General features: G+C 41.1%; 2 protein-coding genes across 10 annotated transcripts in view; one reads left to right on the plus strand and one right to left on the minus strand.

Annotated features, from left to right (window-relative positions):
• KIAA1328 overlaps positions 1-4896 on the minus strand; it is a gene marked incomplete at its 5' end in the record, with an annotated part of 323665 nt that extends 318769 nt beyond the window's left edge. For 2 of the 8 annotated variants that reach the window (XM_082699512.1, XM_082699511.1), the window contains one exon: positions 4596-4896. In XM_082699512.1, coding sequence (XP_082555638.1) covers positions 4596-4896 — 301 coding nt within the window. The other 6 variants (XM_082699518.1, XM_082699513.1, XM_082699515.1 and 3 more) reach the window with 6 other exon arrangements.
• The window catches only part of TPGS2 (tubulin polyglutamylase complex subunit 2), a 65080-nt gene continuing 53945 nt past the window's right edge, over positions 4802-15936 (plus strand). Inside the window, exons 1-2 of one of the 2 annotated variants that reach the window (XM_082699520.1) lie at positions 4802-5128; positions 13593-13672. In XM_082699520.1, coding sequence (XP_082555646.1) covers positions 4957-5128; positions 13593-13672 — 252 coding nt within the window. In that variant the 5' untranslated portion in view covers positions 4802-4956. The remainder of the gene's footprint in view (positions 5129-13592; positions 13673-15936) is intronic. The other variant, XM_082699519.1, reaches the window with a different exon arrangement.

Consider the following 15936-nt stretch of genomic DNA (forward strand, 5'->3'; position numbering starts at 1 on the left):
TAATATCACATATAGAAAATGCTAAAGACTTTAACAAAAAACCTTCAGAATAAATGAATTCAGCCAAGCTGCAAGAAACAAAATCAATATACAAAAATCTGTTGTGTTTCTATACATGAATAACAGAAAGAGAAATTAAGAAAATTCCATTTATAATTGCATCAAAAAAGAATATCTAGAAATAAATTTAACCAAGAAGGTGAAAGACCTATATATTGAAAACTTTAAAACACTGATGAAAGAAACTGAAGACACAAATAGAAAGATATTCTGTGCTTATAAACTGGAATAATTAATACTGTTAAAATGTCTATACTGCCCAAAGCAATCTACAGATTCAGTGCAACCTCTATCAAAATTCCAATGCATTTTTTCACAGAAATAGAACAGTGCTAAAATTTGTACGGAACCACAAAAGAACCCAAATAGCCAAGGCAATCTTAAGAATAAGGTAAAGGACCACACTTCTTAATTTCTAACCATATGGTACTGGCATAAAAGAAGACACAAAGATCCCCATGATAGCTACCCTTTTCCTGCTTTTTCTTCATATCACCAATAATCACTGGACACACAACACATTTTACTTATTCACAGTCTCATCTCATCTCACTAAAATGTAAGCACCATGTGGGTGAGGATTTTCTACCGGTTTTGTTCAATGTTTGTTATCGACTAACGTCAAAAAATGACAGGCTCATCGTCGACCATCTTTGGGGAAAGAATGAAAGTGATATTTAATTTTATGAGGTACTGTCCAGCAACTCTTTGGTGTTGTCTCTCTTTATCTTGCTGGGGTTCACAACCTATCACCCCAAGATGTGCCACTTTGGAATGTGGATTGTTTTGAGCAATCAAGGCCCAAAAGACTCATGAAGTAACTCTGACCTCCCCAAGAATTGCCTACAAGAATTTGGATAGAGGGCCTGCTCCCAAAAAGGGAGATATCATCATAACTAACTAGAGTATAATAGAAACAAGAGGTGGTAGGGAGGAATTTAGCAAAGTATATTTGTTAAAATTTGTCTCTATGTCCCATTGTTTCCATATGGCCCAGAAAACATTTGTTTACCAAACATTTATTCCTTTTCATCTTCCTATGAATTGGCTTTCCTTTCCTTAAAAGTTCCAGACCCCTACTCCTGTCTCCTTAGTTCGGAATGACAAGCATAACTCATTTTGCTTCTCTTTGGAATCGCTCACATATACGTGGATTTGCCATATGTGCCAAATTAAGTTTGATTTTTCTCCTCTTAATCTGTCCCATGTCATTTTAATTTTTATAGCAGTCAGAAGTTCCTTAAAGGGTAGAGGAACATTTCAAAATACGAGGGCAAAACTCGTGAGCTACATTCATGCTAAGAATCTTTTCAAATATAAAAATGCTAAATAAATGACCTTAACAAGAGTTTTAAAAAATAAGCCTAAAAATATTGAAATTGCCTCCATCCAACCCATCCTTTCTAATCATTTGTAATCTATCTTCATTTCACTATCTGAAAAACCCAAATATTTACTTTCTTCAAATACAAAGTTTAAAAAATATACAAACATACTTTATGGGAAAGTCAGAGACCTAATATATACCAAATGTATATTGGACCTCTCATTGGGTTCTTGATGCCCCCTCAGTTCTACTTTGGTATTTTTGGAAGTTCTTTACTAAGACAAGTACAAGCAAATTATAAAGCATCCTTGATGCTTTATAGATTTATATAAATCTATCTATCTATATATATAAAATATATATTTATTTAATTTTAAAAATTATTTTATTTATTAAATATTTTTAAAAATATTTTAAATTATTATTTAATTATTAATCTATATATTTGTATATCGATTTATAATACCAATCTCCAAATCCCCAGAATTAAAGCAGTAATTAGAAACCCAAGGTAGAAGCAATAGAAAGGAAGAATCATATCTACTCCAGATCCTGAAGAGCTGAAGAAAATAAAAAACTTAGAACTGCACACTCTAACCTTCTGAGTTTCAATCACTTACCAGCAACACATGTAATCATTACTGACCTGAGTAACCTTCCTGGCCAGTATACTATTTTAACATCAACATAAAGATTCTATTTTTAATTGAATATTCAATGGCATGGATTATAGCTACTATGATGTTTTGACCAAATCCCTTGTAATTCATATTTGTTAATATCAATTTAAAAATACTGTTAATGTTAATAAGTTGGGGTGTATTTACCCAATCAAATACAGATACTGCAGAAACACTAATTTCTTTTCATATTACCAGGAGCTACAATGAAGTAAGAAAGCAGTTTATGGCTGAAGGGGCATATTTTACTTGAAGATTTAACCATAAAATGACAACATGGCATATTCATTTGTTTACATATAAGGTATAAAAATACACCTTGTGCAAAAAAGCACTGCTGAATCATACTGTGCAGGCAATGCATAACTCATTAAGACAACAGTAAAAAAAGATGATGTTTAGTCACAGATGATCTGTCCTCACATGACAGAAACATCTAGGACTGGGAAATAACTCAATCACATTTCTCTAATTGCTTAGGCAAAGCACTGAAAATCTGTCTTTCAATAGTGTGAAAGCAATACCTGATTCTACACACATACTTTCTGGTCTTTTACTATTGCAAGTTCTGTATAAAGGCTACAGGGTGGTCTAGGAAGTCGTCCGTGTAACAGAAAAAGAGATCCAGATCCAGAGACACATGATTAAACCCAATGATTCATAACTATTCGTATGCTTTTTTAGAAAAGATCCAATAGCAAATTTACATTTGACCTTGCTTTTGTGTCCTATGGACATTTCAAATGAAAATACCTGAGGATGGATGATAATTGGTCATTATGTGGAATAGGTGTGGGGAAATAGGTAATACTAGTAACCTTGCAATTTATTTCAAATCGGAATTTCTATCAATGTAATCACCACCATTTCCCCCATATAATTTCAACTCCTCACTTTCAATGGGAAGATGGGTATTTCACATTAATTTTCAAAGTAAGGGAGAATGTAAGAGAAAAGGGAGGTTGTAGGACTTCTATGCGAAATGAGAAATAATATGACCATATGAATAAGTGAGCATATAGGGCTGCTTCCACCAAGTGCACAGGTTCAGTTTATTTACCTATTAACTTAATCCATGCCACAGTAATACATTGCCCCCCTCCCCATTTATACCTATCAGAACAATTCCACTGGTCACAGAAAAAGTTAAGGAATAATAACCAAACCACATAGGTGGTTATGAAAATGATTACACTACAAAAGCACTTTATAAGCTGATAACCTTCAAATATTTCCTATCTATCATTGCAAGCACAGGATTTTATGAGAAGACTGCTCCCAATTTCCTAACTTCCTAATTCAGCCCAATTCCCAAAGCACATACTCTCTTTCCTGATCTATAAGGTAAAAGATATTTAATGTGCACAGTGCATTAGTGTTTTCATCCACAGTCTACGTGCATGATTTTGACTTGACCATCACCCACCTATCAGAGACAAATGGTAATTATGTTTAGAAAGTGCCTAATACTAAACATTGAGCAGCAAGGAATGCAAAAATATCCCTCCCTCCACATGACCCTGTAATCCTAGTACTGTAACTCAAAAAGGAAAACTGAGAATACAATTTTGTAAGTTTCACTGGGAGCTAAGTAGCGTGTGCAGAGAATGATTCTGGCAAAGTTAACAGCAGTGCCTCAAATAATGCTATCATCGATCCTAGCAAACAGACAAGACTTGCTCTGCACACACGCAGTACACGGATTGCCCTCCTTCACGTAACACTCCTCTAACGAAAGGGATGGAACTTACCAGGAAAAGAGCAGGCTGGGACAGTCAACCTGAACCGGAGAACGAACCAGTCCTGTCACACATCTCAGCACAGTTACAGTTACTGAACTGGGAACACCACCACAACGATAAAAAGCTCCACAGTTTCTCCACCCCACCAAAACAATCCCAGAACTTCAGTCCTGCCAGTGGTGACCCACAGTCCACCTGTAAATCAACACTACTTCCAGCAGCAAGGATTTGCAACGCTTTTTATTCCGTAACCAGCATCACCGGACCACGGTCAGCCCCACACCCCTCCGAAAATCCCAGCATGAAAGTAAATCATCACAGACTGGCCTTCGAAGTCCGAAAAGGGTCCTGACTCGCTCCTAACAACGCAGACCAAGGACAGTCCTAAACCGAGACAAAAAGGTTCCCTGTCCAGTCAACACCCTTCCCTCCGCAGAGACTCGGCCGGCCTGAGGTCACCACGGTCAGAGGGACCCTCCCAGTCCCCCCGCAGGGCCACGATTCTAGGCCATCTTTCCAAAGCTCACCGCCTAGGAGGGCCGAGAAACATCAGTGCTGAGTCCCCAAACCTAGTGCTCGAGCCTGGAGACAGAATCAGGCTCTCTGCTACCTAACACCCCTGCCGGGGAAAAGCCCGGCACCTACACCGCGGCCGGAAAGGACGGCCCCGCCCCCGGGGACAGCATCGAGCTCCCCCCCCCCCGCCCCCAGAGTCTCACGCGACCGCCCGCCGCTCGCCGCACCGGGGAGGGCGCCGGCGCCCCCTGCCAGGCGGGCAAAGGATACAGTCCCGACTCCAGAACGCCGTCGCGCCCCGGCGGGAGGGGCCCGCCACGTCCGCCATCTTGAAACAACCGCCACTCCGGGCGTCGCGCCGGGGCCGCCCCGCCCCGGTCTTCAGGCCCAGTCCCCATTGGCCGCACCGCGTAGAGGCCCGCCCCCGCTTGCGCGGTCGGCCCCGGCGGGGCGGTAGGGTCCCAGCGGACGAGTCGCTGTGTCTCGGTGGCGTGGTGTGGAGCGACCGCCCGGGGAGAGGGAACAAGTGTGCCGCGGAACTACTACTCCCAGAGCAGCCCGGGCCTCCCATCTCCGCCCCGCTTCGCTCTCAGGCACCAAGCACTACAATTCCCGGCATGCCGTGAACTCGATGGCCGAGCCTCTGGGGCGGCGTCCAGCCCTCCCGCCCGCCCCGCTCTCCCGACCCGTCGCTGCGCCCGCCGCGCGCGGAGCGGGGACGCGAGCCATGGAGGAGACACCGCCCCCGGGCTGCAGCAAGCCGCACCTGGAGAAGCTGACCCTGGGGATCACCCGCATCTTAGGTGAGCGGGGCGGGGAGCCGTGGAAAGAGACGGCGGGATGAGGGGATGAACAGAGACGCACGGAGGGGCGACGCGGTCGCTGTGTGCCAGTGGGCTTTGCTGCGGTGACTTCCGATGTTAAGGAAGAGGGCAGCCGGGTGCGTGACTAGGCCATAGGAGCGTTTGCGGGGAGTGCTCGGGCGCGGAGCTGGGAAGCCCAGAAGTCCCCGCCGGCCCCTACCAACCCAGTCCCACCCCAGGTCCAAGAAAGGACGGGCAAAGGTGCGCAAAGGGGAGAAAGCAGGCACCTGACAGTGGGGACGTTAGGTTTCCCGAGAGGCATTCTTGGCCAGTAGAGTATCCTTGAAACGCAGGTAGCAGAGGGCGAGGGAACGCTGCACGCAGCCTCCCGGGGCAGCAATTCCCACGCGCCTCCGGGGTACCGCACCCCAAGTGGCTGGAAGGAGTTGAGGCTTGAGCCACTGAGTGGGTTAGTTTTTCCTTTACCGAACCATTAGTTAGCACCCGCTGCTCTGTCACACTCGGGGGCTACAGAGATGGGGTGGGGAACCAAAACACAGTTCTGTGAAAAATTCCACAGCCCAGGTCCCCTCAGAGGTGTGAAAGGCGACCCAGTAGTCCTCTATTATGGCTCTGAAATAGCACACAGGAGGAAGTGATTGACCTTCTTTGGGAGTCAGGGAGTTACCGTAGAGGTCCTACAGCAGAGGATGCTAGATTTTGCGAAAGACAAATTGAAGTTAACCAGATAACCAGGGAGAAAAAAGTAGCCTAAGTAGGCTGGGTGGCATGCTTTGATGCCTTCCTGTCACATTTATAATAAAAACCAAATTCTGTACTACGATCCTTAAGTTCGTTATGATCTGCCCTCATCTATCTTTCTGACCTATTTTTACCTTTTTTCTTTTTTTTTTTTTTGTCCACAGTGGCCTCCTTGTACCATAAACTCAAAAAGCTTGTGCCTGCTTCGAGGCCTTTACTAGGCTAGGGGAAAAAAATCTGGAGTTCTCTTTCCCTCACTTTCTTCAAATCTCTGATTAAATATCATTACTTCAGAGAAGCCTTAGACTATACTTCTAATAACACCTTTCTCTATTATTATCTTCCCTAGTCTTTATATTTTTTTCAAACCTTATGGCTTTATCACTCCTTGGAATTACTTACTTGATTGCTTTTTTAAATTTACCCATCTCTTCTGTACTAGAAGTCCATGAGTTTAGGAACTTTGTCTTGTTCTCCCTTGGTATTCCCCAGTGTCTATAGTAAATTCTGCTGTAAATGAGGACGAAACGCCATTATATGTTTGGGAGAAACGATGAGCTTTAGAAATGAAGTTACAGAGTTGGGCAAGGAGATAGCTAATCATCCAGATCAACCATATCCTATCTCCTCATTACAAATTATATTTCTTTTGATTAATGTGTAATCTACTTAAGACTGGCCAGCCAAGTTTCTCTTAAGTTGTCGAATCAATTTAAAAACCTAAATAAATAACTGTAAACATTTTAAATTTCCTTTAAATATTTAATATATTCTAATATTAAGCATTTCAGATGTCTGGCAAACAGCTAACACAAGGCAAAACCTACCTGGGGAATTAAACAACTCTGGTAATTAAATTTATAGTGAAGCTGGCCTCCTGCAAACATTCTAATACTATTTATAAATTTAATCAAAACTTCATAATTTCAAGGTAACAATCATAAGTCAAAAATTCAGTTATATTTTTATTTTTTCACATTTGATTTTTGTTTTGAAAATTGACATAGAGGATTTTTAAAAACAGGGTGAGTGGTGGGTGTATGGTAAGCAAACTACTACACCAAAATCTCCTCTCTAAATGATGCGTGAAATAACTCCATAACTATGACAATTCTATCGAAAACCAAGCCCAACACTACTTAAAATACAGAGAATGCCAGAAGTGCAAAATAACTATGAGTAAAAAGAGAAAAAACTACAAATCCCAGCACTGTGCCTGTTCCACTCCTTCACTGCTAGAAGGCTCTGTGGCAAGCAAAGGCAGAGCCAGAAATGATGCCAGCAAAGAGGCTAGTTGAAGCAACAGAAAGTTTAAAACCACTCCAGTCTGAAAGTACAACAGTACTGAACACTGGGTAGATCAGAGCAGGGCTGCAGGAAAGTGACTTCAAAGTAGGTACTGTTTAAAGGGTTGGCCATGCAATTTAAAGGGACATACATTCAAGAGGAGAAAATGTGCAGAAAAGAAGGAAGAGTCCTTTGACATTGATGATAAAAGAGCAAAGAAAAAGGAAAGCTCACATCTCTCTCCCCTACACAAAAAAACCTGCTATAAAATATCTGGACTTTGCCTCAACTGACTGGAAAGGGTATCATTAAAGTAGAGATCTTATTAAACACGATTTCACAAGACGAACAAGAGCAAATAGAACCTATAGAGAACTCATGGTAAAATCAGAAAATGAAATGCTGAACAATCAACTGAGGAAAAAATTTGTTATGATAATGAAGTGTTTCCTTCTCAGTGGAACAAGGAGTAAGGAAATGTTACATTTTGGTAACAGATGATTAAATAGAGTGTGTAAGATCTACCTGAGATGCAACAAGATCAATTTCAGTTAACCTTTGAACAACATGGGTTTGAACTGTGTGGGTTCATTTAGACATGGATTTTTTTACAGCACAGTGGTATAAATGTATTTTTTCTCATGGTTTTCTTAACATTTTCTTTTTTCTAGTTTATTGTAAGAACACAGTATATAATACATACAGCATACAAAATATGTGTTAATCAACTATTTATGTTCTCAGTAAGGCTTCCCAGTAGGTTTTTGGAGAGTCAAAAGTTATACATGGATTTTCAACTTCATTTTCAATCCCTACATTATTCAAGGTTCAACTGTATAATATCTCTCTCCATCTTAGACTTCTCTCCTTTTTTAAAAAATGTAATTCTTTTTTTTAAGTCAATTTTTTCATCATGGTAAGTGTATTCTTCGATCCTTATCCTCTATTTCCCCCATTACCCCACCCACCTCCCCTCTGGTAACCATCAGTTCTCTGTAGTTAAGAGTCTATTTCTAGGTTTATCTTTTTTTCTTTCCTTCACTCTTTTGTTCTTAAATTCCATATATGAGTGCGATCATATGGTATTTGTCTTTCTTTGACTGATTTCACTTATCATGATACTCTCTAGCCCTGTCCATGTTGTTGAAAATGGCCACATTTCATTTTTAAGGGTTGAATAATATTCCATTGTATTTGTATACCACAACTTTATCCATTCATCAGTCAGTGGATGCTTGGGCTGCTTCCATAGTTTGACTTTTGTAAATAATGCTGCAGTAGCCATAGGAGTGCATGTATCCATTTGAATTAGTGTTTTTTAATTCTTTGGGTAAATACCCAGTAGTGTGATTACTGGGTTGTGGGGTAGTTCTATTTTTAATTTTTTGAGGAACCTCTGTAATGTTTTCCATAGTGTCCCCACTGGTTTGCATTCCTACCAGCAGAGCAAGAGGGTTCCTTTTTCTTCACGTCTTCACCAACACTTGTTTTTTCTTGTGTTTTTTATTTTAGCCATTGTGACAGGACTGAATTGATATCTCATTGTAATTTTGATTTGCATTTCCCTGATGATAAGTGATGATGAGCATCTTTTCATGTGTCTGTGAGCTATCTGTATGTCTTCTTTGGAGATCTTCTTTGGAGAAATGTCTCTTCGTGTCTTCTGCCCATTTTATAATTGGATTATTTGGGTTTTGGAGTATAAAGTTTTATAAGGCATCTGCCTTTGACTCAGGTCATGATCCCAGAGTCCTGGGATCCAGTCCTACTACACTGGGCTCCTTGCTCAGCAGGGAGCCTGGTTTTCCCTCTGCCTGCCACTCCTCTTGCTTGTGTGCACACACTCTCTCTCTCTGACAAATAAATAAATAAAATCTCTAAAACTTAAATGTGGGAATTCAGGTGTGGGAAGGAAAAGCACGGTGAGTCAAGCCATCAGTTCCCTGGGTTACCAAGGGCTTTTAAAAGTGGGAACTTCATGGGGTGCCTGGGTGGCTTAGTTGTTACGCATCTATCTTCAGCTCAGGTCATGATCCAGGACCCTGGGATCAAGCCCCGAGTCAGGCTCCCTGCTCTGCGGAAAGCCTGCTTCTCCCTCTCCCTCTTCCTCTGCTTGTATTCCCTCTCTCGCTCTCTCTGTGTCAGATGAATGAAAGGAAGGAAGGAAGAAAAGAGGAAGAAACTTCACCGGGTGGGGTGTCCTGGTTTCTAGTTGTTTAGCTAGTAGTTGTGTCATACAGCTGGCAATTTATTTAAGATGGATGTATTTGAAATGGAAGGGTTGGCAATCAAAAGCTTCATGTCAGGTACTTATATTAAGTGTGTGTCCTCCAGCAACCCTAGACACTAGACAACCCTGTGGGTGTAGTCAGATGACATCATTATGCAACCAGCTGGGTTGTTAACAAAGAATTCTGTATTATTCTGTCCTACAAAAGTTGGAATAGTAGGCTGCTGAGACTGATTGAAGCTAGGCTCTGCATTTCCATAGGGTAGTTGCTAAGGGGCTTTGCTAAGAGGCACACAAAGAATATTGCACATAAACTCTTAATTAGACCCATACTTGGAGTAAGCCTCGCCCCTTGGAGTGGCCTAGTCTCTCAGCCTCAATGTCCTTGCTATAAAATGTGAATAATAACATTTCCTTTTCACTGTCTTAGCTTTGGTGGAGCATTGCCAAATGTCACCACCTCTGAGGGGATGGACAGCATCTTCCATCCTAACTAGTCAAGGGCATAGCAAGGGCTTAGCCCAGGTCTAACGGCTTGAAGCACATGGTATTTTTCCACCATGGTACCATGGTTCCCAATATCTTTAAAAGGACATTGAACAGAAGGCAGAAAAAAAAAAATTATGTATATGATACTTTTTGCTCTTCTAGAGCACCTTTACCTTTGCAGCTTCTGTTTCACTTTTCAAGGCAAATATTATAATTATTGTCTCTCTGAATGGTAAGAAAGGTGAAGACTCATCTAACAGTCACACTAGTGAATGCCTAAAGCAAGAGTAGAATATGTGGAGTTCAGAATTCTTAGCCTCCTGTATTGGGATGTTGTTATGTCTCAGCTATGTCTCAGGATCGGAACTTTGTGACAACTTGGAGGAAATTTATGATGCATAGAAAGGACACTAACATGATTACAGAATCAGTGAACCACACTGTGATATTCTGATTTATAAGAAATATGTATTTGCTCACTCAGATGACAGCTGACCCTTGACAAAGCTTGATTAAGCTGCTGATTGCTCTCCCCATCCCACACCAACATTGCAGTAGAGAATCTGTATAATAACTAATAGCTTACAGTCAACTGGAAATCTTACCAATAACCAAGGTGATTAACACATTATTTTGTATGTTTTATGTTTTCTATAAGAAAATGTCGTTAAGAAAATCATAAGAAAAAAATATATTTAATGGTACTGTATTGAAAAAAATAGGTGTTCAAGTGGACCCATGCAGTTCAAACCCATGTCGTTTAGGGCATGGATGTTCAGGACAAAAAATGTGTATTTTGTCTTAGTCTGCAGTTCCTGACTTACAGCTCCCCAAACCCTGGAATTTCCCAAGTTTTGAGAGTGGTAAAGATCTTTCATTACGTTAATGAGGTGAGTTTTGGAAAGCACTAAAGGATGAGGGCTGATTGCCCCAAGATCCAACCATGTGATGAGAGGATTGGTATTTTTAGTCCCATTCCCTGACCTTTGGGAAGGGAAGAGGGTCTGAAGGTTGAATCAGTCCTCACTGGCTGATGATTTAATTGATTGTGTCTATGTAATGAAGCCTTCATAAAAACCCAGAAACTTCCAGGTTGGTAAACACATGGAGATGTGGGGAAAGTAGCCTGCCTAGAGGGGGAAAGGAAGCTCCGTGCCCCTTCCCACATACCTTGTCCTAAGCATCTCTTCCATCTGGCTGTTCCTAGGTTATATTCTTTTATAATAAACCAGTAATCTAATAAGTAAAATATTTCTTTGAATTCTGTGAGCCCCTCTGGCAAATAAATGGAATCTGAGGAGGGAGTCTTAGGAACCTCCTGACTTACAGCCAGTCAGTGAGAAGTATAGGTGATTGTCTGGGCTGTTGACTGGTGTGTGAAGTACAAGGAGAGAGGGGGTCTTGAGAAGCCCCAGTCTGTAGCAGGTCGGTGAGGAAGCGGAGGAATAAAACTGGACTCATCCCTGGTGTCTGAGGTGGGGAGGGTGGCAGTCTTCTAGACTGAACCCACACCCTGTGGTATCTGATGCTGTTTCCTTGTAGGACACCAGGATATCTGAGAACTGCTTGTTGCCATGGGGAAGCCCCCTCACAAAAATATTGGAGGGGTTGGGTTCAGGAACCATTTTATACATTAAACTGGATGAGAAGTGTCTGCCTTATCTTTAGAGATTTTAAAAATTCTTTTCAATACATTACCTGTTTTCAGTATTATCGTAAATAACCAAAATATGGTTCAAAATAGAATGTAATTAAGTATAAACATATGTGCGCTCTCTCACTCACTCTCTGTCTCTCTCTTAAATAAATAAAATATTTTTAAAAAGCCACCTCGGTGGCTCAGTCGGTTAACTGTCTGCCTTTGGCTCAGGTCATGATCCCAGGATCCTGGGACAGGTCCGAGATGGAGTCCCACATCGGGCTCCCTCTTCAGTGAGGAGTCTGCTTCTCCCTCTGCCCTTCCCCTGCTTGTGCATGTGGTCCCTCTCTGTCTCCCTCCCTCTCAAATATAATCTTTTTTTAAAAAAAAGCTTAAACATATGTGGCTCCAGGCTTGCATGTGATGGGTTCAGATATTGGGAGAAGCAGAGATCATGATGAACTAGAGTCATCTGAAATGGTTTCATGGAGTCAGTGGAACCTTAGCATAGCCTTGAAGTATGGGTAGGGCTTGGGTAGGTGGACACGTTTGGGTGTGTATAATAGGAAAGGAATACAGCATAGTCAGAGGTTAAGTACAGATTTCGTTCTGGAGGGAGGGCCCAGAGGTGGAGACAATGAGGAAACTGACACATCTGGAACAGAGGGTTTGGACTACAGGGTGGAAGAAGTTAAGACCAGACAGAGAAGGGCCTTGTCCTCCAGACCACAAGGAAAACCCTCCAGATCAGATAGGAAGCAAGTCTGGGTCTGAAGAAAGTCCTGTGTGGGTATGGCTGAGGATGGATCAGAGCACAGAGAGTTCCTGGCTTCGATTACACCTACACTTGCAGTGACCGTGGCCTAAAACAATGTGACAATGGGAATAATCTATGCAGTATCGCAGGGAGAAAAGTGGATAGGCTTTGTGCTAGTTCTCCATAGTATATACCACAAACTAGGTGCCTTAGAACAACAGACTTATTCTCACAGTCCTAGAGGCCAAAAGCCTCAGACCAAAGGGTTGGCCTCGTCACTCTTATTCTGAAACCTGGAAGAGAAGAACCTGTCTTGCCTCTTTTCTAACTTCTAGTGGTTTGCCAGCAGTCTTTAATATTCCTTGTATCACAGATCTGTTACTCCACTTCTCCATCTTCATGTGGCCCTCTTCCCTCTGTCTCTCCACAAAGCATTCTTCTCATAAGGACACCAGTCATATCGGATTTGGGACCACCCTACTCCACTGTGACCTCATCTTAGTGAATTCTATGTTCAATGACCTTTCCAAATCAAGTCCTATTCTGAGGAACGGCAGTTAGGACGTCAACGTATATTTTTTGTGAGGGACACAGTTCAACCCATAGCAGTATATGTCTTAGATTAAGGATTCTAAAATCCTGAGTGTGGGTAAACAGACAACTAGAGAATGTAGGAGGAGGTATTAAAGTCTGTTCCAAGTCAGGTGGCTTCTTTTTTACCTCAGAATGAATGCTAGAGCATAGCTCCACAAAGAGGTTATTAGGAGACCTTTTTCTGCTTTCAAGACTTGAGAGAAATGATTTATTTTGTTTTCACTATATTTCTGGATGGAATCCAGTTTTCATAGTGTTAGCCTATACTATACATCTGGGATCCCATAGAGTACAGATGGGTTTTGTTTAGAAGAAAAACTAGCAAACAAGTTTTGTATCTTGTAAAAGTTTATTAAGGTGCTATTCTTTATTTCTTCTGACCATATCGTAAGTGAGAAGCTGAGGTACAAAATCACTAGGAATGTAGAATCTCTGATTTTTGTTCAACAGCTGAAGTACCGAGAACAGTGACTGAGTGCAGTAGGTGTTCTGATGTTCTTTCTACCACGTTGATCGCTGGTCCTAGGTTGTGGGCCTGAGTGCCTTTGAAGGACTGACAGTTCTTCCTGTATCTTATCACAGGGGTAATAAAGGCTACTCAAAGGAATCTGATACTCCTAGGTACTCCTCAACAATCAGCCTCTAGTATTGAAATATGTTAGAGCACTTCCACTGAAATTTTACAGACTTTCTTTTCCTTTTCCAGAATCTTCCCCAGGTGTGACAGAGGTGACTATCATAGAGAAACCACCTGCTGAACGTCATATGATTTCTTCATGGGAACAAGTGAGTGTTGCCCTTTTGAATCCTCACATCCCTACAAAGAGAGCTCAACTCTCAACCTTCCTAAGAAGGAAAAATTAGGGCAGGAAGCTTGTTCTTACCTCAGGCCACAGCTGCCTTTAGGGTAGAGTTCACCCTTCTCTCTCTCTCTATTTGGGCATTCCCTTCAATTCCATACCATTTTCCCAGCCTGGAGCATCTCCTCTGAGCCCCACTGTCATTTGGAGGCAGTGGAACTTCAGAGTTTTATGCAACAGAGCTAAAAATCCAGCAAGGAAGGAAAAATTTAGTATTAATAAGCATGCTGGGCAGAATGTGGGTGTTACTGAGAAGTACTAACCAGATTAATAGCTACTGCTTCCCCAACGCCTCCTCTCTGAATTTGTATCTATTTATTCAGTACAAGTTTTAAGTTCCTAAAATGGAACCAGGCATTATGATTGGTGTTGATTCCTGGGGATTCAGTGATAATCAAAAACCAGTTCCTTATCTCTTAATGTTACTGTCTAAGACATAGCATAGATCGTTAAGAGTATAATTAACAAGCAGATTTAGCTCTGTGAGAGAGGCAGGCAAACAGCATTGTCAGGAAGCTTGACCTACTCTGGAGGTTAAAGGTTTTTCCCAAAGAGATTAGGAGAAGCTGTTAACCAGGTAGATGGTATCTGGGAAGTGGGCTTTCAACCTGTGTAAAGGCTTTGAAATGATAAGGATTAAATTTTCCAAGAGCATAAAGCAGGTCCCTGTGGCTGGTGCACAGGAGAGCAAGGGAGAGCGGTTGGCAAGGACCAGCACTGTTCTTTTGTGGGGGTTTGGAGAGGGGAGAGCAGAGGAAGAGAGAATCTTAAGTACATGGCGCTCGATCTCACAACCCTGAGTTCATGACTTGAGCTGAGATCAAGAGTTGGACACTTAATCAACTGAGCCACCCAGGTGCCTCTAAGCTTTTAGTTAATGTACAGTGGTATATCAGTTTCAGGTGTACAATATAGTAATTTAACACTTTAATATATTACCCTGTGCTCATCACAAGTGCACTCCTTAATCCCATCACCTATTTAACCCACCCCTTCCCCTCTGGTAATCATCAGTTTTTTCTCTATAATTAAGAATCTGTTTCTTGATTTGTCTCTCTCTTTTCTTCCTTTGATCATTTGTTTTGTTTCTTAAATTCCACATATGAATGAAATTGTACGATATTTGTCTTTCTCTGACTTATTTCACTTAAGCATAATACACTCTAACTCCATGTCCTTGCAAATGGGAAGATATCATTCTTTTTTATGGCTAATATTCCATTGTATGTATCTTGTTTATCCTTTTATCTATAGATGGAAACTTGGGCTGCTTCCTATTGTAAATAATGCTATTATATAAATGTGGGGGTATATGTATCTCTTTGAATTACTGTTTTTGTTTTCTTTGGGTAAATACCCAATAGTGTGATTGCTGGTTTATAGGCTAGTTCTAGTTTTATCTTTTTGAGGAACCTCTGAACTGTCTTCCACAGTGGCTGCACTGTTTTGCATTCCCACCAAAGTGCAAAGGGGTTCCTTTTTCTCCATATCCTTGCCAACCACCACCACCTGTTGTTTCTGTGTTGTTGATTTTAGCCATTCTTACAGGTGTGAGATGGTATCTCATTGTAGTTTTGATTTGCATTTCCCTGATGGCAAGTGTTGATGAGGATCTTTTCATGTGTCTGTTGGCCACCTGTATGTTTTCTTTGGAAAAACATCTTTTACTCATTTTATAATTGTATTATTTGATTTTTGGATGTTGAGTTTGATAAATGCTTTCTATATTTGGGATACTAACCCTTTATCAGATACGTTATTTGCAAATACTCTCTCCCATTCTGTAGCTTGTCTTTTGTTGTTTTCTTTGCTGTGCAGAAGTTTTTTATTTTTATATAGTCCCAACACAAAATTTATTTTTGCTTTTATTTCCCTTCAGGAGACATATCTAGAAAAAAGTTGCTTTGGCTGATGTCAAAGAAGTTACTGCCTGTGTTCTTTTCTAGGATTTTTATAGCTTCAGGTCTCACATTTAGGTCCTTAGTCCATTTTGAATTTATTTTTGTGTACAGTATAAGAAAGTGGTTCTTTTTTTTTCTTTTTGCACATCATTGTCCAGTTTTCCCAACATCATTTGTTGAAGAGACTGTCTTTTTCACATTGGATGTAATATTTCCTGCTTTGTCAAAGAGGGATCATATAATTGTGGGTTTATTTTTGGGTTTCCTATTCCATTTGTATTGATCTCTT

The sequence above is a fragment of the Mustela nivalis genome (genome assembly GCF_964662115.1).
Source record: "Mustela nivalis genome assembly, chromosome: 14".
Lineage (NCBI taxonomy): Eukaryota > Metazoa > Chordata > Mammalia > Carnivora > Mustelidae > Mustela > Mustela nivalis.